The 23,907-nt window shown below is 57.2% G+C and overlaps 1 protein-coding gene across 7 annotated transcripts in view; it reads right to left on the bottom strand.

Moving 5' to 3' along the window:
- Positions 1-4,323: 4,323 nt before the first annotated feature.
- The window catches only part of CCDC13 (coiled-coil domain containing 13), a 43,431-nt gene continuing 23,847 nt past the window's right edge, over positions 4,324-23,907 (bottom strand). For 4 of the 7 annotated variants that reach the window (XM_084754198.1, XM_084754201.1, XM_084754199.1 and 1 more), the window contains exons 9-16: positions 21,227-21,403; positions 20,130-20,336; positions 16,989-17,116; positions 15,880-15,963; positions 14,951-15,073; positions 6,849-7,000; positions 5,568-5,710; positions 4,324-4,889 (exon numbers count right to left, since the gene is read on the bottom strand). In XM_084754198.1, coding sequence (XP_084610324.1) covers positions 4,701-4,889; positions 5,568-5,710; positions 6,849-7,000; positions 14,951-15,073; positions 15,880-15,963; positions 16,989-17,116; positions 20,130-20,336; positions 21,227-21,403 — 1,203 coding nt within the window. In that variant the 3' untranslated portion in view covers positions 4,324-4,700. The remainder of the gene's footprint in view (positions 4,890-5,567; positions 5,711-6,848; positions 7,001-14,950; positions 15,074-15,879; positions 15,964-16,988; positions 17,117-20,129; positions 20,337-21,226; positions 21,404-23,907) is intronic. The other 3 variants (XM_084754200.1, XM_084754203.1, XM_084754204.1) reach the window with 1 other exon arrangement.

Here is a 23,907-nt window from a genome sequence, read left to right as displayed (position 1 = left end):
AGGAAACTGCCCTGTGCTGAGGGACAGCTGTTGGATCATTGGGACTTGGGGGTGTGAGACAGGCTGCCCTTTGGGCACTCCCACAGGATGCCACCTTGCCTTGGACTCCCCGGGTGTGGGGAAAGGACCTGGTGACAGTGGAGCTTGTTTGGGTCAGCAGGACCCAGATTGCAATCTTGCCCAGCTTCTATGTCCCAGAGGCCCCCGAAGGGACAGTGGCCCAACCACAGCCATGGCAAACTGGGTGTCCCCATCAGTGTAGGAACATACGCTCCACGCCCAAGTCACCTGCACCCCTCCCTTATCTGGCCCACATGCCGAAGGATGGAGAGTTCATCATCAGGGCCCCAGGGACAGGCTGTACCCAGGGAGACACTAAGGTAGACAGGCCAAGCTGCCCTCATCCCCACCTCACACAGCTGAGAGCCCTCAAGGCCCAGGTCCTTGGTCCCCTGACAACCCCTTTCCTTAAGAGTGCTTCGTCTGTTATTCCCAGCCCCTTTACCTAAGAGTCCTGCCAGGTTGGGGAGACCCCTCTATGCCTGGCTGTGTCCTCTCTACCAGATCCACCTGACTCATAACAACTTCTTCCCCACGTCCCTCTGTCTGGGTCACTTTCAGCTCAGGCCCTTGCCAGGCCTACCAAGGCCATGACTGTACGGTGACCCACCGGGAGAGCCTGTCGGCCTCACCTCAGTGCCTGGGATGCTGCTCAGCAAGTGTGTGCTGACTTAACAGGGAGACTGCAGAGTGAGCCTCTGTTGAGTGCTCACTGTGTGCTGGTCACTGCTCAGTGAGTGCTGAGGGAGCCACAGTGAGGGACTCTGGGAATTTGATTCGCCTCAACCAACAGAGGTGGGGGACGGACCCCGGCACAAAACCCCATGCACCTGTTGTAGGTTGCCTGGAGCTTTTAAAAACTCTACCCACTGGCCTTTAACTCCAGTGCCTGCAGGAGCTGGCATATGTCAGGACCGCCTATGAAGACAAACCAGCTCCCCCAACCCCACAGGGCACAAAAGGACTTGCTGTGGCATCTGGCAGCAGGACTTCCCTCCCTCCCACTCTTTCAGCCTATGGACACTTGTCTTTGTACAGAACGGCTTGCTCTGAGCCAGGCTTCTAGTGCTGTCCCGTTTCACAGATGGAGGAGACCTGGCGGTAGAGGAGAGGCTGGAGCTTGGCTGCTGTTGAGTGGGCGGAGCTTGGCTGCTGTTGAGTGGGCGGAGCTTCCTGGCTCCCAGGTAAGGCCAGGCTGCAGACGCCAGGCCAGAGTCCAGCCCTACCTGTGCTTCCCTACTGCCTGCCCCTCACTGCAGGGGTTCTGCTGAGGTCTGGCACCCACACCCCGACATGTCCAGACCTCTCCGGGCTCCCCAGTGCCTAGAGAAAGTTCTGTACTTCTTGTCACACACTGTCCCCTCCTGGCACAAGCCTTCCTGTCCCCTCTTTTCACAAGAAGCCGGGGCAGGGGCGTGGAGGGGGAGACACTCTCCCTCCCTGAGCCTCTCAGGACTGTGTCTGAGTTGTCACTTTATCCTAAAGGCCTTGGCTGCATCTTGCTGTGAGACCCGAGGCTCCCTGGGCTGCATGGAGTCTTCTGCAGCCCCCTGAGAATGGACGGAGCACATAGGTCTCAGGAAACCCCGGCTCTCCAGGGAGGGGACTGTCATAGTGTATCTTGCACAAATTTCACAGGAAGTTGTGTCTCATGGGAGGGAGTGTGTGTCAGTGCCTCTGTGTGGAGCTGCTTGTGTGCCTGTGTGAGCGTGTATGGCTCCTGTGGCTGTGATGTAGCTCTGGGTGGCCTTCCCTGGGCCCCCCCACTCCTGTGGCTGTGATGTAGCTCTGGGTGGCCTTCCCTGGGCCCCCCCACTCCTGTGGCTGTGATGTAGCTCTGGGTGGCCTTCCCTGGGCCCCCCCACTCCTGTGGCTGTGATGTAGCTCTGGGTGCCCTTCCCTGGGCCCCCCCACTCCTGTGGCTGTGATGTAGCTCTGGGTGCCCTTCCCTGGGCCCCCCACTCCTGTGGCTGTGATGTAGCTATGGGTGCCCTTCCCTGGGCCCCCCCACTCCTGTGGCTGTGATGTAGCTATGGGTGCCCTTCCCTGGGCCCCCCCACTCCTGTGGCTGTGATGTAGCTCTGGGTGCCCTTCCCTGGGCCCCCCCCCCACTCCTGTGGCTGTGATGTAGCTCTGGGTGCCCTTCCCTGGGCCCCCCCCCCACTCCTGTGGCTGTGATGTAGCTCTGGGTGCCCTTCCCTGGGCCCCCCCACTCCTGTGGCTGTGATATAGCTATGGATGCCCTTCCCTGGGCCCCCTCACTCCTGTGGCTGTGACATAGCTCTGGGTGCCCTTCCCTTCCCCCCCACTCCTGTGGCTGTGATGTAGCTCTGGGTGCCCTTCCCTGGGCCCCCCCCCCACTCCTGTGGCTGTGATGTAGCTATAGGTGCCCTTCCCTGGGCCCCCCCCACTCCTGTGGCTGTGATGTAGCTATGGGTGCCCTTCCCTGGCCCCCCACTCCTGTGGCTGTGATGTAGCTATAGGTGCCCTTCCCTGGGCCCCCCCCCCCACTCCTGTGGCTGTGATGTAGCTATAGGTGCCCTTCCCTGGGCCCCCCCCCACTCCTGTGGCTGTGATGTAGCTATGGGTGCCCTTCCCTGGGCCCCCACTCCTGTGGCTGTGATGTAGCTCTGGGTGGCCTTCCCTGGGCCCCCTCACTCCTGTGGCTGTGATGTAGCTATGGGTGCCCTTCCCTGGCCCCCCCACTCCTGTGGCTGTGATGTAGCTCTGGGTGCCCTTCCCTGCCCCCCCCCACTCCTGTGGCTGTGATGTAGCTCTGGGTGGCCTTCCCTGGGCCCCCCCACTCCTGTGGCTGTGATGTAGCTCTGGGTGGCCTTCCCTGGGCCCCCCCACTCCTGTGGCTGTGATGTAGCTCTGGGTGGCCTTCCCTGGGCCCCCCCACTCCTGTGGCTGTGATGTAGCTCTGGGTGCCCTTCCCTGGGCCCCCCCCACTCCTGTGGCTGTGATGTAGCTCTGGGTGCCCTTCCCTGGGCCCCCCCCCCACTCCTGTGGCTGTGATGTAGCTCTGGGTGGCCTTCCCTGGGCCCCCCCACTCCTGTGGCTGTGATGTAGCTATGGGTGCCCTTCCCTGGGCCCCCCCCCACTCCTGTGGCTGTGATGTAGCTCTGGGTGCCCTTCCCTGCCCCCCCCACTCCTGTGGCTGTGATGTAGCTATGGGTGCCCTTCCCTGGGCCCCCCCACTCCTGTGGCTGTGATGTAGCTATGGGTGCCCTTCCCTGGGCCCCCCCCACTCCTGTGGCTGTGATGTAGCTATGGGTGCCCTTCCCTGGGCCCCCCCACTCCTGTGGCTGTGATGTAGCTCTGGGTGCCCTTCCCTGGGCCCCCCCCCACTCCTGTGGCTGTGATGTAGCTCTGGGTGCCCTTCCCTGGGCCCCCCCCCACTCCTGTGGCTGTGATGTAGCTCTGGGTGCCCTTCCCTGCCCCCCCCACTCCTGTGGCTGTGATGTAGCTATGGGTGCCCTTCCCTGGGCCCCCCCACTCCTGTGGCTGTGATGTAGCTCTGGGTGCCCTTCCCTGGGCCCCCCCCCCACTCCTGTGGCTGTGATGTAGCTCTGGGTGCCCTTCCCTGCCCCCCCCACTCCTGTGGCTGTGATGTAGCTATGGGTGCCCTTCCCTGGGCCCCCCACTCCTGTGGCTGTGATGTAGCTCTGGGTGCCCTTCCCTGGGCCCCCCCACTCCTGTGGCTGTGATGTAGCTATGGGTGCCCTTCCCTGGCCCCCCCCACTCCTGTGGCTGTGATGTAGCTATGGGTGACCTTCCCTGGGCCCCCCCACTCCTGTGGCTGTGATGTAGCTATGGGTGCCCTTCCCTGGCCCCCCCCCACTCCTGTGGCTGTGATGTAGCTATGGGTGACCTTCCCTGGCCCCCCCCCCCACTCCTGTGGCTGTCTATAACTGCAGCCAAGGGACGAGTGTCAAGGTCACTGATGAGGGGGTCCTAGGTTGCTTCTGTAGCACCTCCTAGCTCACCAGTTCCAACACCCACTGCCTGTCCACCCTACGCCCCAGCCCTGGCCAGCTGCCTTCTGACTCTAGCACCTAGACCTCTGGGAGCAGCTATGGGTGGAGCTGAGCAGCTTTGGGGTAGGCCAGAGTTCTGGGTGTCCACTTAGCTGGGGGCCATGGCTTTGCATTCAGGACACCAGAATGACCCACTGGCTCAGCTTCTGTTCGGAGGACTGGGCTCGCACCTGTAAGGCCCAGCCTCCCCGGCAGGGGTAGGAACACACTCACCCAAAGCTGGAAAGACTGAAAGAAGACTTGTGATTCCAAGCCCAAGGCTCTGCCCTTTGCAGTAAGTCCAAACAGAGGCTGGGCACAACGGAGGGATGGCCAAGTGGGTGCTAGGGCCCAAGTGAGGGGTTATGATGGATGCCCCATCAGGAAGCACCAAGGGCCTCCTCTGTGTGTGGAAAGCCCATAGCAGGCCAGGTCCTGGAGAGGCCCTAGGACAAGGGCAACAGCACCTGCTTAAGGAGATGCATCAGCTAAGGCCAGCCACCGCCATTGCCGAGGCATCCTCAGCTTGCCTGCTCTGCAGGTCTGAGCTCAGCTAGGAGACCGAGGAGGAGCTGTGTGGGTGCTGCCTGCACCAGTGGGGCCAGTCCTCCAAGGGCTCTGTCATCTGGGAGCTGAGGCAGCCGTTGCGTCTACTGCTTGCTGGCTTTCTGCTTCCGCAGGGCCTGCAGGAAGACCCCCTTCACCTGGCCCAGGGTCTGGTGGTACATACGGAAGTCCTCCTCCTTCCCGCGCAGGGCGCTGCCCAGGGCGTCCCTCAGGATTCCATTCTCTTCCATTTGGATGGCCAGCCTGAACCAGAGGGAGATGGGGCTGAGTGCACAGAGCCAGCAGGTGTCCTGGGGCCCAGGGCCTGGAGGAGAGGCTGTGGTGCAGGCAGAAGGTTCCCCTGCCACCTGCCCCTTCCTCTCTGGACCCCCAAGGGACACATACCAAGTGAGCCTTTCTCTGGGCCCCCCCACAGCACTGACCCAGATGCTCCAGTAGCCTCGGCTACCTGGACTCCTATGTGCCCTCCTTTTGTCTTGGTTTGGTTTTTTCTTCTACCATACTTTTTGAGACAAGCAGATACGTACTCAAGGCTGACCTCAAGCTCAGTAAGTGGCCAGGGGTGAGCTCGATCGAGCTGATCGTCCTGCCGCCGCCACTGCTGGAGTGTGGCCTGCAGGTGTGCACCCCACGCCCTTGTACACAGCACTGAGGCTGGAACCCAGGGCCTTGTGTGTGCTGTGCCAGCCTCTGTTGACTGGGGCACACCTCACTTCCTCTTTAGGGCGTAACTGCTGGAGAAAGTGGAAGTGCAGCCCAGTATTGATACAGGCTCTCTTGGAACCCTAGGGCCATTAGGTTACTATGGAAACCCCCGCAGGCCAGTCCTAGCATGGCCATCCTTCAGGGCAAGCAGAGGTCCTCGGTGCAAGGGTGAGGGACTTCCCTCTGCCCCGGAAGCCTCCATTCGGCCATCTCTACCATTTCCGGAAGGCTGGGCAGGAAGCACCTGGCGGTCAGCTCCTCTATCTGGGACTCCGCAGGCATGTCAGAGAGCTGTGTGGGGGACGAGTCTTTCTTGGTGCTCCCAGCTGAGCTGTGTCTGGTGCTGGTAGCAGGTGGACCTGCGGAGGGACGGCAGCCACTTTCTGTAGTGAGATCAGAACTATGCAAGCGCTCCCTCCTCCCTCTCCTGCAGGGTTTCCGGAGGCTTCCCTGACTGCTCGCGCCACACCTCCAGCCCTGGCTCTGCCTGCTTGTGCGTGGAGGTCCTCACCTGGCCACCCAGGTCCACTCCTCCTTCCTGTCACTTGGCTGCTACTGTTTCTGACGCCCACATTCTGGCTCCCCCACTGGCTTCCACGCAGCCTAGCAACTCTAGTAAGCTCTGGGAGGCTGGGTGCTCAGAGAAAGAGGACAAAGCCATTTGTGACCTTGAGTGATGATGTCATGGCATCAAAATATTCTGAGCTAAAAAGGCCTCAGAAAACTCACAGCCTTAGCAGAACTGGCTTTCTCTCCTGCTGTGTGGCCTTGGGTAAACCATGGACCTCTCCTGGGTGGCACAAAGGGACAGCACTACCCTGACACTGCGAGGACAGTGGAGTCACTTTCGTCCTCAGAGCCACTGTGGCTGGACCACTGACTGAGAGCCTCTGTGCCCCCCCTGGCCTCCTTTGAACTTAGCTGAGCTCCACCGCTGTCCTTGTACTTACGGGTCCCTGTGTGCTCAGCCTCCTCCCTGCCCCTCACTTCTGCCCAGGGAAGTAGCTTCACAATCTGTCCCATGAGCTGTCCAGAGGCAGGTGGGAGAGCAGGAGAGCTGTGCTCCCCAATGGGCCAGTGAGTGGGTCAGTGAGAGGCCACATGAGCCCTTCAGGCATCTTGGCCCACGAGACAGAAGCTACCTATGCAAGGCAAGGGACACCCAAGACAGGAACTTGAGCCTCCAGTGTGGAGCGTCCACCAGAGCCCTGTTTAGTGTTTCCTCGCTGTGGCTGGCCCATCAGACCAGGTCTGCCCGAGACCAGTTTTGATCAGGGCTCAGTTAGGCTCTATCCCAGGCCAAGCAAAGGCTGTGGCAGCTGAGTGGCTGAGGTCATGCAGCAGGGGCACTGCCATTTCCTGATAGATGGCATCCGTTGGGCCCTGAGTAGGATATGGGGCAAGAAGCCCCCATAGCAGGGACAGGCAGAGCTCCCTACTCTCACTGAGGAAGAGCACAGGTGTCTGCCAAGGTCACAGCACCTTCTGGGCTCCTACCTGGCTTGTTCCTTGCAGCCTTCTGGGACACCGAGGTCCTGGAGGGCTCCAGGCGCATCTTCTCCAGGTGCTGTTCTAGCAGAACCGCGCGCTGGCGCTCCTCTTGCAGCCGCCGCTCAGCCTCCAGCAGCTTGCCGCTGCTCTCCTCCACCCTGGCCGGCAGACACAAGCTTCACACCCTGCCCAAGCCCGGGACCCCGCAGTGGTGGGCACACTGTGGGGTGGTGGACACACTGTGGGGGTGGTGGACACACTATGGGGGTGGTGGACACACTGTGGGGGTGGTGGACACACTGTGGGGGTGGTGGACACACTGTGGGGGTGGTGGACACACTGTGGGGTGGTGGACACACTGTGGGGGTGGTGGACACGCTGTGGGGTGGTGGACACACTGTGGGGGTGGTGGACACATGGTGGGGTTGGCGGACACACTGTGGGGGTAGTGGACACACTGTGGGGTGGTGGGCACACTGTGGGAGTGGACACACTGTGGAGGTGGCGGACACACCGTGAGGGTGGCGGGCACACGGTGGGGGTGGCGGGCACACTGTGGGGGTAGTGGGCACACTATGGGGGTGGCGGACACACACTGTGGGGGTGGCGGGGACACCGTGGGGGTGGCAGACACACCGTGGAGGTGGTGGGCACACTGTGGGGTGGTGGACACACTGTGGGGGTGGTGGGCACACTGTGGGGGTAGTGGACACACTATGGGGGTGGCGGGCACACTGTGGGGGTGGTGGACACACTGTGGGAGTGGACACACTGTGGAGGTGGCGGACACACCGTGAGGGTGGCGGGCACACGGTGGGGGTGGCGGGCACACTGTGGGGGTAGTGGGCACACTATGGGGGTGGCGGACACACACTGTGGGGGTGGCGGGGACACCGTGGGGGTGGCAGACACACCGTGGAGGTGGTGGGCACACTGTGGGGTGGTGGACACACTGTGGGGGTGGTGGACACACTGTGGGCGTGGTGGGCACACTGTGGAGGTGGCGGACAGGTGTCTCACCACTTTGCTCCCATCCCCCACCCCAACCCTCATCCTCACAGCAACCACCTCTCTGATGTTTCTGCTGCTGCCTCTAGAACTTTCTGCTGCCCCCTGCAGATGTTCATGTGCCTAGCTTTGAGGCTTCCTACCCTGCTGGACGATGATGTCATCTCATCTTACTATCCCCTATCAAGCTCAGTCCCCTTTTCACTTCTTGACGGAGCTGACAAGAGGTGATTCAGCTACTGCTGCTGCAACGCACCCACCACCAGAGCAGCAGAAACTAATGAGAAAAATTAGCAAAAAGTTGCTTGAGGACAACACAAAGTTAGTGTCTCATGGTTCTCTAAGTCTGAAGCCAGCAGGCTCCATGCACCACAGGTTGAGTCCCTGGCAGCGGGGGTGGGGTGGTGCGAGGTGGGGGCAGAATTCCCTTTCAAGACCACTCAGAGCGCCAAGAGCAGCTGCCTTTCCTCCGTGCCTCCTGCTGGCTTCAAGGTGCCCTCCATCTTCAAAGCTGGCTTTGAATCGTTCTGACCTGATTCATTCCCACAGCTCTTTTGAATGGTGCCAGGTAGGAACCTTTCTCTGCTTTTACAGGAGAAGTGATCACCCAGGATAACCTTGTTTTGGGGCCTATGATGCACTACAAAGTATTCACAGGCAGAGACACCGTACCCTGCCTTCTATGGCCACATTTTTGTGACTTTTCAGACACAGGGGCAACAGCACCCTGACTTCCTTGTTTGCCTGGACTTAGTGTCATCTGCTTCTTACGTTGCGCTCTCTCTTATCTCACATGCAAGATGGTTCCATCCCACGAGCCTTGCTCAGAAGGCCAAGGAATCTCTGAGACCCAATCCGAGCTAAAGGTTACAGGACCAGTGGCAGATCAGAGCTGCAGCCCGAATCCATGGCGGACTGCTGGGCATGGGTGATCTTTCTGCACAGGTGAGGGGACAACAAAGGACGGGAAGAGCAAGAAGTTTGAAGAGAATCCAATTACTAAGCAAAAAACCAGTGACCAGTCAGCAGCCATAGACACGTGCTCCTTGGAACTTTATCTTCAAAAGCAAGAAGCACTGCAACTCAAAGGCCAAAGGCCACAAGCCCCAGCACAGGCGAGCTGAGCTGAGCGCCCAGTGCAGTGGCCGTGCCTGCTGCCCACATGTAGCGAGTGAAGATTAGACCGAGCGCCCTGCTCCTCAGGCACACAGAGAACGCAGACTTTGGAAAGACTTCTGTGGCTGCTACAGACCCACACCTCTGTCCATTCTGCAAGGCGGTCCTGCTCTATCCATCATCACAAACATGGCTCCCCTGCATATCACAGGGCCAGTGAGACAAGGACAACGCCATGACAAGGATGCAGTCACTAAGGATGGCATCACATTGGCAAAGCCTGCAAATGCTGGGACAAGGTCCTGGATGACAGGGCGGGGTGGTGAGGGTAAGAGCTGAAAGTAACACACAGCTGATCCTGGTTGCTGTTTGTCACAGTGGCAAGATGGCTCTGGTTCATGCCTGTCTTAGTAGAGGTGCAGCAAGACCAAGGACTTGCCCTGTGCGATGTCACCAGGACAGCCCACTGGCAGGAAGGTGGCTGCAGCCATGCAAATAGATAAAGTGGTGATGCTGTCTGGGGTTGGTACCCCATGCCCCTTAAAAACCTACCCACAAGGACTCACATGCTTTCTACTGAGGATGGGGGGAGGCGCACGTATGTGGGGGCAGCGGCACGTGTGCCCTGCTTGTCCACAGCTCTCTGGGTCACCTAGAATGGCCTTCAGTGGACTTCCCTGTCACACAAGTATCACATCAGAATGGGCAAGTTGCCATGAAGAAAGTGCGGCATGCAAGGAAGTTGGCATCGTCAGGTGACAGGAGGAGCTACTATGAACGGGGACTGTCCATGGCTGCTAACCATATCCCAGTGAGGCCCCACATGAGGCCCGACACTGTTCCCAGGGCTGGCTGATCCCCTGGGGGACAGCAAAGTGTGGGGCATTAGAACAGGACATGCAGGCTGAAGGTGAGCACACGCACCTGACAGGAGGAAAATCAGGAATGCCTGGTGCGTTCAGCAAGAATCATGGACTTGCCCTTCCTGACACACACAGCAGTCCTAAGTGAAACAAAGACCTATGGTCTTGAAGATAAATGAAGGAACCACTCTGGAATCCGGAGCAAAAGCACTCCAAGGAAGAGCAGCCACGTGTGAACACTGAGTGGCAGGTGGGCAGGGTCACCGCAAGGAAGAGCAGCCACGTGTGAACACTGAGTGGCAGTGGGCAGGGTCACCGCAAGGAAGAGCAGCCACGTGTGAACACTGAGTGGCAGTGGGCAGGGTCACCGCAAGGAAGAGCAGCCACGTGTGAACACTGAGTGGCAGTGGGCAGGGTCAAAGGATCCTGTGGACAGCAGCTCAGAAGTCAGGAGGGAGCTGACGCCTCCAGGGGAAGCTGTGAGGCAAAATCCCTGCACTAAGGGGAGACCAGAGCTTCTTAGCCCTGCCACTCATTGAGTGATTGTGTGTGTGTGTGTGTGTGTGTGTGTGTGTGTGTGGACCGGTGCATATGTGTTTGTGGTATGTGTGTAGACCAGTGCATATGTGTATGTGGTACGTGTGTGCACGTGTACCTGTGCATATGTGTATGTGGTGTGTGCATGTGTGTGTGCGCGTGTGTGTATAGTATGTAGTGTGTGTGCTGTGCACATGTACATACATGTATGTCGTGTGTATGTGTGTACTGTGCACATGTGTGTATGTGGTATGTGTGCTGCACACATGTGTATATGTGTATGCGATGTGCACATGTGTGTGTGCTGTGAACGTATGTGTATGTGGTGTAGGGTGTGTGTGTGTGTGTGTGTGTGTGTGTGTGTGCACACGTGTGCACATGCATGTATTGGTCAGGGGACAACCCTGAGCCTTTACTACTGAGGCATCTCACAAGCCCAAATGAACTAGTTTCTTATGACTGTCACCGCAGACTTGCTGTCTTCAAGCAACACAAGAATTGCAGAGAAAGAAAGAAAAGTCTGCAATTTAACAGCAACAGGATTCAAGACAACCCCATGAAGTACGCAAAAAATACTATGCCTCTAAGAAGATACATGAGTTATCATCAGCACATGAAAGAAATGTTCAGTATCTGTCATCACTAGGGAAACCTCAAATCCACTGGGACGGCTACAGTTGGGACAACCACCTTCTGGCCTCAGGGGAGTTCGCAGCATCAGCATCAGAATCTGTCTGGAAGGCTGTGACACCCTTTCTGTGTGACACCCTTTCTGTGTGTGCAACACCCTTTCTGGGTGTGCAACATCCTTTCTGTGTGTGACATCCTTTCTGTATGTGACATCCTTTCTGTGTGTGACATCCTTTCTGTATGGAACATCCTTTCTGTGTGTGACATCCTTTCTGCGTGTGCAACACCCTTTCTGTGTGTGACATCCTTTCTGTATGGAACATCCTTTCTGTGTGTGACATCCTTTCTATGTGTGACACCCTTTGTGTGTGTAACACCCTTTCTGTGTGTGACACCCTTTCTGTGTGTGTAACACCCTTTCTGTGTGTGACACCCTTTCTGTGTGTGTAACACCCTTTCTGTGTGTAACATCCATTCTGTGTGTGTAACATCCATTCTGCATAGGGTGTAGCTGGGTAGTGAGGTTGCCCCTGGCTTCATCTCCAGCACCACAGCAAAATACAACAAAATGCCACCTTAGCCGCAGCACAGAGAGCCTGAGGCCCTGTCTCTCAAAAACAAACAACACCCACAAAAACTTCTAGGTAAAATGAGGACAGAAGTAAACAACTTTAACACACAGAAGTCTGAAAACTCGAAGCTGGTAACTCGGACACAGTGATGACAAGTAATTAGTAAGCATGACATCACCTGCATAGCCGTGCAGAAAGCCGTAGAGGAGGAGGAAGAGGAGGAGGAGGAGGAGGAGGAGGAGGAAGAGGAAGACTGTGCAGTGTCAGCAGGCGAGAGAAGCAGATCATGCATAATGTATGGTGCCGTTTAAATATTTATAACAAATTAAAATTTTAAAAACAAACAAATCCAAGGCCACTGTCACTCTGCTTATGGAGTGAAACAGGAGTGTGAAGCTGACTCATGTGATGCAGGAAGGCTTTTGTCTCTGCTCTTTCAGGAATGTTCTGGAATGTTTCAGGAATGTGTTTTGTTTAACTGTGGATTCCATTTACACTCACAGACTCAGGAAACCAATAGCTGTCATCATGGAAAATGGCAAAGCACAATGTGAGTTTCCATAGTGTGTATATGTGTGCATGGATGTGCACGTGTGTGTGCTTGTGTGTGTGTGTGTGTGTGTGTGTGTGTGTGTGTGTGTGTAAAGATGCATGTGCTTACCCATGGAGAGTTCATGGGTCAACCTTGGTGTCCCTCCTCAGACACCATCCACACCTTTTTCAAGACAGAGTTTCTTACTGGCCTGGAAGTGACCAAGTAGACTCAGCTGCAGAAAGCCTCGGCACCCATCCCTTGTCTCCTCCCAGCTCTGGGATGAAAAGTTCATGCCAGCACACTCTGTCCCCAACAAACAAGTGACAGCCTCCCCAGCCCCCACAAAAATGAAAAACTGTGAACAGTAACGGAATGGCTTTTAAAGGAAGAATAGCTTTGAGAAAGAACAAAGTAGGCATAACATTATTAGAAGAGAAAGGTAAGCAAGCAGAAATGCCACTGGAGAGAGAGAAGCAGCAGGGCTAGCCTCACCTGCATAGGCAGGCCAGCCTGGGCTACAAAAAACAAAAACAGATTTTAAACAAAATACAGTTGTTAAAATGGGTTTCGAGGTAGTTCTGTCTCTTTAGAATCCTAAGCCTCATGTTTCTCTAAGTTCTCACTTAAGAGAAAGGCACCATAAAATATTTTTTAAAACAAAGACCCAGAGAGCTGGCATTTCCGTGCCTGTCCTGACTAGGGTGTGCACCTGGGAGAGGCAGGAGGAAATGGACTCAGGCGTGGGCGCTCACTTGCAGGAAGAGACACATCAGAAGACAGTGACAGAAGGAGACCCAGGGGGGCTACAGTACAGGTGGGGGCTGCGAGTGGTCCAGGGAGCTTTGGGTTAAAAGCCAAGATGGTGCTAGGAACACAGTCCTGGCCTGTCGTGAGGAAAGAGGGGAGAAATAGAGCAGAGAGCAATCACAGAAACAGCAAAAGTTGAGACACAGAAAATACCCAATGCTGGGGGTTGGAGGACGAGGCAGAGACAGGAGGGTGGGTCATGAGTTCAAGGCCAGCCTGGGCTACATCTGAGCTGTTATCACAAAGCAAAACACAACACCAAAGCCAACTACATTCTTAAAGAGACATGTCTAGCAGCCTCTGCCATGGGAGACAGCGCCTCGCACTGTAAACCAGGAGAGAGGTGGCTCAGCAGGTGAAGGCACTGCTGCCAAGCCTGGCCACCTCAGCCGGGCCCCAGAATCCATGTGGTGGAAGGAGACAAGCAGTTCTGAAAGCCGCCTCTGTCCTGGCACATGCTCTCTCACCTGCACATTCGTGTGTGCATGCATGCACATGCATGCACAGGCACAGGCATACACACGCCTAAAAAGACCCAAACTATTTTTAATGGATAAAAATCTAAGAAAGAGGTTATTTCTCAGACACTGGATCCAGGTCTGAAGAGAAGGGAGGAAGCAGCTGAGGTCAGCGCACTCAGATGCCACAGCGTGTCAGTCAGGGCCCTTCCCGACTGCACCCTGGGGTGAGGGGGGTCCCAGCTGAGCAGAGCAGCCTCTCTGGGAACAAGGTGAGGACAGGCTGAGGCAGCCGGAAACTGCAGGGGGTGCAGATGGGGGGAGGGCCTGGCTTGGGGACCTTTTCCTGCTGATGCCCAGGAGTGAAGGTGACATATCTTGGCCGATGGGTCTCACAGTGGCTCTGGGCGACACAGGGTATCAGAATGGACCTGCAGGCTGCAATCAGCTGACAGAGGTACACGAGGTTTATAGATCTCCCTTATACACGTCTTGGCCGATTGCCCAGCTCGGTGTGGGGAGGCCCTAGGACAGGCTACTTCAGGTGGAGGAAAAGGCAAGGTGGGGGACTGAGTCACCTGCTCCATGACAGAAGGCGACCACGGGAGTGCTGTCGCTGACATCATGTCCTGTCATGTGGAGCAGCTCTCAGTGGGGTACAGGGTTTCTGAAGGACTGACCACTGTGCTTGAAGCCCCTCCAGTCACAGACGTGACTTAGGGGCCAAAGCCCCAGGAAGAGGACACAGCTGCCTTTGACCTATGTGACTGCAATCCTGAGAGAACCTGCGTGTACAGCTCTTTTTGCTTCTGTACTGGGCACCCCAGCGCCCTTGGCTGCGACACCCTGGTTTTCTTCAGTAATCCCCCCAACTCTTTGAGCACCTGAAGGTATCTCCAGCCTGGCTGCCCTCTCTAGGGGGTGGTCAAGGGGCTAAAAACTCTCCAAAAACACGAACACAACAGCAACGGTCCCCTGCTCCTGAGGCTCCCCCTCCCCAGGCCGCTGCTCCCGCTGGGGCCTCTCTGACCTTCGGTACTTTACAGCACTTCCCAGGTCTCCCTTCCACTAAGCTTAGGCAGAACTGGTTTCTGTTATCTGTCACCAAAGAGCCCTGACTGCCACCTGACACTGCTGTGAGGACAGGAGCTTGCCCATGTCCTTTGTGTTTTTAGGACAGAGGTCACGTGGCGTGCCCCATGCTGGCCTGGCTACCTGCAGTCCTTGCCATATGGGTCACTTGAGCAGGGGCACTGATTGAGTGGAACCTGTCAGCAGCCCTCTGGAGACAGCTGGACCTGTGGGCGCCTTGGCTGCACGCTCCCTCTTGCCTCTCAGAACCCCGGCTTCTTACCTCAGCCACTCCCCCCCTCACCCCCACCCCCTTACCCCCACCTCCACCCCATTCCTAGCATCAGGCTCTGGCAGCTCAGGGAGGATAGCTACACTTCACAGAGCTTAACCACCCCTTGTGGTGTGTCCCTGAGGACTAGTCCTACCATGATGACAGACCCAGAACTGTGGGCCCTGAAGGGTTGTGTGCGTTGTGGCTGTGACAAGGACAGCTGGCTAGGTGCGTTACCGCTTCTGCAGGACGGTGACAAACTCATTGAGACGGTCCCGCTCCACCTCAGCAGCCTGCCAAAGGGCCTTCATCTCTGCAGCTTGTGCCTGCCAGCCTTTTTGTTCTGGGGAGTCCGAGAACCTGGGGTCAGAGTGGAGGGCAGAGGGCAGAGGTCATGTGACGTTCAAAGACATTCACATCCGCATACAATGGCAGGAGGGTTGGGGTATTCGGAGGCTCTGAGATGGCCAGAGGGCAGGGAAACCTAGCCACCATACCTGGCTCTGCTGGGTCACTGGGCCCCACCAGCTGCCAACTCCTATGGACATGGCTTCTAGGGCCTGGTTCCCTGCCAGAGTCAAGTGGCTAATGGTCCCCATAATAGTCTGAAGTGTCACAGTCACTTCCAAAGACAGGGCAACTTGTTTTATAGTGATATGGTAAATCTTAAGTGAGCGTGGGCCCACTTGAGGCCTTGCCTGGACCGAGCTGACCTGCATGGGGTGCTGAGAGCAGGAGTCTCCAGTGGACAGTGGGTAGAACTCAGAGGCAGGACAAGCCATCCTTTGTTTATGAGCCCGAAAGGAGAACAAAGGGAGCATTTAGGCCTTGAGCCTACTTTACAGGCACAAAGCAGGGCCCGGAGAGCTGAGGGGATATCAGTGACTTCGTGTGGGGACCTTGGAGAAGGTTTCTCAGTGGATGCTGGGGCCAGGCCAGGGAGCTCATGCTGACTCCATAGTAGCAGGGGAGAGACCCAGCCTGGCCGCCGGGGCCAAGCTCTGGCTCTGAAGCTGTTTACTCTATCAGGTGGCCCCGCCACAGGCCTCTCTGGCCTTATGTAACCCTGGAAGATTGCCTGGACTTTGGCCTCAGTCCTCTGTCCCCACAGTGGGCTGAGGAGGCTGTGCAGGGGAAGCTAACAGCTAAGGAGTTCTGTATCCTACCTGGGCGAGGTCCCATGGGGACTAGTCAGGGATGGCCTCGTGAGAGCGGACTCCACCAGTGTGTGGCCCAGGCTGGTCACAGAGCTGTGTGGAGGCAGAGGGGAGACATTAGCAGGGAAGGAGTGGGCTTTTCTGGGCCTTACAATGGACAGGACCGAGGGAGCCATGGAGCCAGCCACTTGGGCTCATGGTTTCCCCATAGATTGGCTGTCCTTCCTTCTCAAGATAAAACAGAGCCCATGGGATCCACAGCAGTGAGTCTAACAGACTTAGGACTGAGTGCACGCAGAGGCTGGCGCAGGAGGCTGGATGGGGCGGGGGGGGTCAGCAGCAAGAGCTGGAATGTGATGAAAGCCAGGCCCGGCAGCTCCTTCCTGACAGGATGAAGCAACAGAACAAGAGGGTCAGATGAGCAACAGCAAGGCAGCCCTCTTCAGACTGTGTTGTGTGCTCGCATGCGCACTTGTGCATGCGTGCGTGCGTGCGTGCGTGCGTGTGTGTGTGTGTGTGTGTATGTGTGTGAGAGAGAGAGAGAGAGAGAAAAAGTATGTGGTGTGTGTGGTGTATGTTTGTATGCATGTGTGTGTACGAGAGAGAGTATGTGGTGTGTGTTTGTGTGTATGTGTGCATGCACGTGTATGCCTATGTGAGAGAGAGAGTATGTGGTGTGTGGTGTGTGTGGTGTGTGTTTGTGTGTTTTGCACCAGGGAGGTAGAGGCAGGAGGATCAGGAGTCATTCTTGGCTACATCTCAAGTTCAAGGCCAGCCTGGGATACTTCATACGCTTCGTCAAAAACAAAAGGGCAGAGATAGTGGCATGTGACTTTAATCCCAGGACCCCGGGAGACAGAGGCAGGAGGATCTCTGTAAGTTCAAGGACAGCCTTGTTTACATATCAAGTTCCAGACCAGCCAGGGTTATATAGTGAGAGCCTGTCTCAGAATAAATAAAACAAGACAAAATTGCACTCAGGGGCTCTCCATAAGAGAGTATACAAAAAGTGAGTCCAGGACAGCCAGGGCTACACAGAGAAACCCTGTCTTAAAAAAAAAAAACCAGACAAAAGCAACACACAAGTCCTTAGGATCCCTCTGTGCTGTTCTCCTTACCGGGAGGATCCGAGCCTGCCACCATGATCGCCTGCCGAGGCTGGAGAGTTGGTTATTGGGGTCTGGTCCTCAGGGAACCTGGCATGGGTGGGGCTGGCCCCCTCACCCCCTCCTTTACTGTGAAGATACTGCAGGGAACAGATGTGAGGTTGGATGTCAGAGCTTTGGTGCAGAGGCCTGGGGAAGGCTGGAAAGCGCCTTGGCTAGGGTCCAGCTTTCAGGAGTATGAAAGAATCTTCTCTTCAGGGTGAATGCTGCCCGGGCAGGGAAGACACTGCTGGCATAACAATGCCATCTCACAATGCCTCTGTTCAGAAGGAGGCTCCAGAGTGAGACCAGCACAGGCCGGGGCCACAGGGAGGTATGAGGACAGGGCAGGCCAGAGCCACAGATGTCGAGCGGACATCTGTGAGGGCCTTCTTTCCTGGGTAGCACCACACACGTGGTGGGACCAGAGGTCAGTGTCACCATCAGTCCTAACACCTGGGATGCCTGGAGGGCCAGCGACTATGTGGGGAGTAGGGGAGGCTTCCCAGACTCCTCTCTCTTTTAGACCCTCCTTCTCTTGGGTACCAGAAGATCCTTAGCAGTGGTTGGGCCACCATCAAAGGGCAACAGTGAGTGTGGCTTCTAATAGCTTGGCATGGTATGTCCCCAGGAGTTCTGAGAAAATTGGAACATGCAATTGCCTCAGGTGAGTGGAGCTGGGTTACCAGCTGACTGGCAGGCAACCTTGAGATAGAATCTATCTTCTTTTAGGTGCCTGGACCAAGGACAGAAGTAAGGTGACAATGCTAGAATGTTCCATGCACCCCACCCAAGGGCACCAGGACTGAAGACTGCAAGCTGGTGTGTCCCTGCATGATGCCCAAAGCTCTCCCTCAGCCAGCTCTGCAGCCCCAGGCTATCCTGGACATGGCAGGCCAGTCAGTGCCAGCCTGAGGTGGGAGAGATGGGAGCTCTTGCAGCTCTGACTAGACCCAGGGTACTAGAAACACGGGCAGGGCTGCCGTATAACACAGCTCCACCACCACAGCAGGTCTAAAGGGCAAGAGTTTTCTATCACCGAGAGCAGCTTTCAGGAGGGGTCCCTGAGCACCTGACTGAGCCACCCTGGGCAGGCTCCCAGGTCCAACCCAACATGTCATCTGCAGGAGCTTAGCATGGTCCCACAGCAGGCACCAAGGTGCTGTAACCTGTGCCTTTTGAGGGAAGTTCAAGGGAAAACACAGGCACACGGCATGAGGACAGAGCGAAGTCACCTGGGACCTGAGGCCCAAGACCCAGCATGGAGCCCAGGGCTTCCTGAAGGAGCCGAGGACACTTGTGCCCTGAGCAGCACTTGGCCAGGGTGGAGCAGAGGGAGAGGACGGCGGAGGGTATGTGCGAGGCCATGTGAGAAGGAGCTGAATGAGGAGCGTGTAGAAAGAGGAGTGGTGACAGGAGACTCGGTGACACTGGTGCCCAGCATCCGAGTGAAACGTGGTCCTGGAGAATAGTCAAGCAGGAGACAGATGCGGGGACTAACTGAAACCAAGGATGTACGAAAAGGCCACGTGGACAACACTGCTTTGTAAGCTAATTAAAACACAACAGTTAAGAATAAGAAGAGGTGCCCAGCATGAGCAGACAACGCAGCTACCAGAGTCCATGGGCTGTTACGTGAACACTGCAGCGCCAGGCAGGTGAGACCTCCCGCACAGCCCCCCCACAACACAGGGCATCAGCACTGCTGTCCAGCATAGTGTCTATGAAGACACCACGCACTTTGGTTACAAGCTAGAGAAAAGCTGGGAATGTCTGCTGTGGTGACAGAAGGTGATGTGGCAGTTCTGGGGGAGAAGAGCCATCAAAGGGCAGATCTAATTGTGATCCTACAAGATACGGTATCAGCCCGCCAGACAGGATGTGCCCGCTGGTGCAACCGTGGCATCACTTGGGGGGGGGCGAAGATGGGGAAGGGGAGAGGGGAGGGGGGAGGGGGAGGGTAACCAGTACATTTTTTTTTACTGGATTTGAGGCCAGCTCCACAGGCTGGACTTTTATGCCTGATGCTGTAAACATGGACAAAGCCTATGGCTGGAAAATCACAGGTCACAGGAAGGACTCTTACTGCTGTTTCACTAAGTGGACACGGTGTCACGCTGCCTTCTGAGTATGCTATGCCCATAGGTTAGTGCTGGCTTCAGCCTTGGTCAGGGAAGCCTCTACTTGCAGTGGGCAATAGTTACAGAGACTTCTGACTGGTCCAAGTGCCGAGGACGAGTGCCTGGTGCTCAGCCCTAAACCGGACACCTATATCCCCTTCCAAGGCTCAGGGACCACTGAGGACAGGGGACACAAGCAGAGGAGGAGGATGGGGGGGGCTGGGCGACACTGTCTCGCAGACATGACTGTTGTGCCCTCATACCAGCTGTGGTTACCTTTACAAGGCCCGCACAGAATGTTCTGAGGAACTACTGACAGCCCACGTGGGTGCTGGCAGGGAGGCTAGCTTTCTTCATCCAGCAGGTGAGTTGGCTCCAGTTACAAACCCCTGAATGCTAACACGACCCTAATTAAACTCATTAGGTCTCTCTCTCTCCCTCCCCCCTCCCCCACGACATGAAAACAGGAGAACCTGTGAGGAGGGATTGGGGGGGGTGGGGAGAGGGTAACTAACGTGGAGTATGAAAATGACCCAAATATCTTATATACATGTATGACATTGTCAAAGATTTTAATTTTTTTTAATTAAAAAAAGGTGTGGCCATCCTACTGACTACTGTGTAGTGACAATGGCTGGAGCAGCAGCTGCCGCACAACATCATGAGGTTGAGGGCCTCAGCTGCAGACGGGAGAGGGAGAGCTCGTAGGAGTCTGGATCCTCTTGATCCTGGTAAAGCTGAGGGTGACAGGAAGCGGAGCAGGGCGTGGTCAGGGTGGCGCTTTAGACAAGGTCGGACATGCTTGGGGTGGGGTGGCTGTAGGCGGGGGCTTGGGGTTCAGGGAGGAAAAGTGTGTTCAGAGTCAGACAGAGCTAGAGGCGAGCAGAGTCCACACGGAAACAGGATGACTCAGTGTGGCCAGGGCTGAGCTCAGTGTAAGGAGGCGGAAGGAGCTGTGTGTGCAGACCCGCTGGCCCGGCTGGCCCCTGCTCACCTGTACGCTGAGCTGACCGATCTCCAGCTCCAGCTGCCGCACCTTGGCCTCGCGGTCAGCCACCATGGCCCGCAGCTGGGCCACCAGGCTGCTGCTCCGCTGGGCCTCACTGTTGGCCTTCTGGTCCTGGTGGTGCTGAGACATGCGTCTCGATGCCTCCTGCTCACTCAGGCTGCCCAGAATGTCCTGAAGTTGCTTTAGTTGGTCCTGGGGCCAAGCCAGAGGGCAGTTAGAGGCAGGTGCGGGGCGGGAAGGACGGGAGCAGTCCCCTGAGACATTCAAGTTCCCTTCATCCAAGAAGATCTTAGCAGGGGACACTAGCTACCGCTCTGAGAACCAGGAACACAAGGGACACAAGGCTCAACTCTGATGCCTTCGAGCCTCAGATCCCTTCCTGGGGGACTGGGGCCACAGAGGACAGGTGGCCTTTAGGTTCCAGATGGTGGTTCAGTGGCTAGGTGGCCAGCTGGAAGGCAGACATGTGAGTACAAAGGTCTGATTCCGTACATCTCACAAGAAGCCTATCAGCTCCCGGCTTGAGCCCCAGTCCCTTGGCCCCAAAGAGACTCTAAGGACAGAGGCTCCCTGCTTTGGGGCAAAGACGAAGGACAGAACAACGTGGTGCAAGAGAGGGCACCTGTTTTCATTTCTGGAAAAAAAATGGAGATTTGGAACACCCGAGGTGCAGAGCCATTAGTGAGGTGCCCACAGGGGCAGGCCTGTCCTGCAGTCTGCTTGCCCCTAAAAGTGCACCCTAGTTCCTCCCCATTACAGAGGCCCATCTCGCCTGGGGTTCCAAGGCTAAGGGTAGCAGAGTCCCAGCCATGTCCCTCAAGCACTCTGGACTTCAGTGTAGGAAGCAAACTGGGTGGCTCAGCTCTCCCCACTTCCAGGGTGGCTCTCTCTAGGGTGTCTCTCTCTAGGGTGTCTCTGTCTCTAGGGTGGCTCTCTCTCTAGGGTGGCTCTCTCTCTAGGGTGGCTCTCTCTCTAGGGTGGCTCTCTCTCTAGAGTGTCTCTCTCTCTAGGGTGGCTCTCTCTCTCTAGGGTGGCTCTCTCTCTAGGGTGGCTCTCTCTCTCTCCACCTTGGGCCTGCGTACCATGAGGGCATCAATCAGCTCATCATCATGCCTGCCCTTCTCCACCAGGGTCACCATCTGGCTCCTGAGGGTCTTCACCTCGCTGGACAGCACCTTGTTGCGCGCGCGCATGCCCTCGCACTTGTTCCTCAGGCTCTCCAGCTCTGCCTGGAGGGCCTCCCGCTCGCTGGCCAGTTTCTGTAATTAGACGAGAGTGAAGCAGCCTATGCTCGCAGCAGCTCAGGGCAACTTGTACCCCGCTCACTGCAGAGGCTGGGGCGGGCACAGTTGTTAGAGGGCCCAGAAACAAGCGAGGAAACATGGCCGACCCCAGGCAGGCCCAGCACCCCCTTCTCCTGAGAGGCACGTGGTAGACAGCTCTGTGGGACAGCTTTATAACATGAATGGCAGCAGCAGCAGCAGCAGCAAGATGGCTCAGCAGACAAAAGCCAGAGTGGAAGTGACTCTTGCAATTGTTTACACACACACACACACACACACACACACAGAGAGAGAGAGAGAGAGAGAGAGAGAGAGAGAGAGAGAGGGAGGGACGGAGGGAGGGAGGGAGAGAGAGAGGGAGAAGCAGTGAGAGAGCAGATAATTAGATGGCCATACAAGTCCACCAAACCAATTCCTTAACCTAAATGGCTCGCATCCACTTTCCTTTGTTTTGTTTGTGGTTTCTAATAGACACATAGCGCTGTTGGGGCTGACACGGGACCACGCAGCTGGCAGAGCTTCTGTGACACCCCTGTGGTGTGGGAAGGGGGCCCCTCTGCACTCTGTACCTGCCTCTGCAGTGAGCTGGAAGCCCACACGCTGCCCACGTTTTCTGAGCCCCTTGTTCCTTCCTCCTGTGTGTCCTATGGGCCTCTAGCATGTGTCTGGGACTATGACGGGCTCGGGTGAAGCAGAGTAAGACACTTTTTGTTCCTGAGGAGTGGCACCCCAGCAGGGGACAGGTATGGGAGAGGGGACACAGCAGAACACAGCTGGACAACTGAGGGGAGCAGGAGCTGCTGAGAAGAGAACAGATCATGGTGTGTGTTATGGAACTCGAAGAGGGGCTGGGCAAGGGCAGTGACGGGGTGAGTGGGCAGTGACGGGGTGAGGGGCAGTGATGGGGTGAGTGGTCAGTGACGGGGTGAGTGGTCAGTGACGGGGTGAGTGGTCAGTGATGGGGTGAGTGGGCAGTGACGGGGTGTGTGGGCAGTGACGGGGTGAGTGGTCAGTGACAGGGTGAGTGGTCAGTGACGGGGTGAGTGGTCAGTGATGGGGTGAGTGGGCAGTGACGGGGTGTGTGGGCAGTGACGGGGTGAGTGGGCAGTGACAGGGTGAGTGGTCAGTGACGGGGTGAGTGGTCAGTGACGGGGTGAGTGGTCAGTGATGGGGGTGAGTGGTCAGTGATGGGGTGAGTGGTCAGTGACGGGGTGAGTGGTCAGTGACGGGGTGAGTGGGCAGTGATGGGGTGAGTGGGCAGTGACGGGGTGTGTGGTCAGTGATGGGGTGAGTGGGCAGTGACGGGGTGAGGGGCAGTGATGGGGTGAGTGGGCAGTGATGGGGTGAGTGGGCAGTGACGGGGTGAGTGGTCAGTGACGGGGTGAGTGGTCAGTGACGGGGTGAGTGGTCAGTGATGGGATGAGTGGGCAGTGACGGGGTGTGTGGTCAGTGACGGGGTGAGTGGGCAGTGACAGGGTGAGTGGGCAGTGACGGGGTGAGTGGGCAGTGACGGGGTGAGTGGGCAGTGACGGGGTGAGGGGCAGTGACGGGGTGAGTGGGCAGTGACGGGGTGAGTGGGCAGTGACGGGGTGAGTGGGCAGTGACGGGGTGAGTGGGCAGTGACGGGGTGAGTGGTCAGTGATGGGGTGAGTGGTCAGTGACGGGGTGAGTGGTCAGTGACGGGGTGAGGGGCAGTGATGGGGTGAGTGGGCAGTGACGGGGTGAGTGGTCAGTGATGGGGTGAGGGGCAGTGATGGGGTGAGTGGGCAGTGACGGGGTGAGTGGTCAGTGACGGGGTGAGGGGCAGTGATGGGGTGAGTGGGCAGTGACGGGGTGAGTGGGCAGTGACGGGGTGAGTGGGCAGTGATGGGGTGAGTGGTCAGTGACGGGGTGAGTGGTCAGTGACGGGGTGAGTGGTCAGTGACGGGGTGAGTGGTCAGTGATGGGGTGAGTGGGCAGTGACGGGGTGAGTGGTCAGTGAGGGGTGAGTGGTCAGTGACGGGGTGAGTGGGCAGTGGCGGGGTGAGTGGGCAGTGACGGGGTGAGTGGTCAGTGATGGGGTGAGTGGTCAGTGACGGGGTGAGTGGTCAGTGATGGGGTGAGTGGTCAGTGACGGGGTGTGTGGTCAGTGATGGGGTGAGTGGGCAGTGACAGGGTGAGTGGGCAGTGATGGGGTGAGTGGGCAGTGACGGGGTGAGTGGGCAGTGATGGGGTGAGGGGCAGTGATGGGGTGAGTGGGCAGTGACGGGGTGAGTGGGCAGTGACGGGGTGAGTGGGCAGTGACGGGGTGAGTGGTCAGTGACGGGGTGAGTGGGCAGTGATGGGGTGAGTGGGCAGTGACGGGGTGAGTGGGCAGTGACGGGGTGAGTGGGCAGTGACGGGGTGAGTGGTCAGTGACGGGGTGAGGGGCAGTGATGGGGTGAGTGGGCAGTGACGGGGTGAGTGAGCAGTGACGGGGTGAGTGGGCAGTGACGGGGTGA

Source organism: Acomys minous (genome assembly GCF_964271855.1).
Source record: "Acomys minous genome assembly, chromosome: 13".
NCBI lineage: Eukaryota > Metazoa > Chordata > Mammalia > Rodentia > Muridae > Acomys > Acomys minous.
This window is presented reverse-complemented; position numbering and strand designations above follow the sequence as displayed.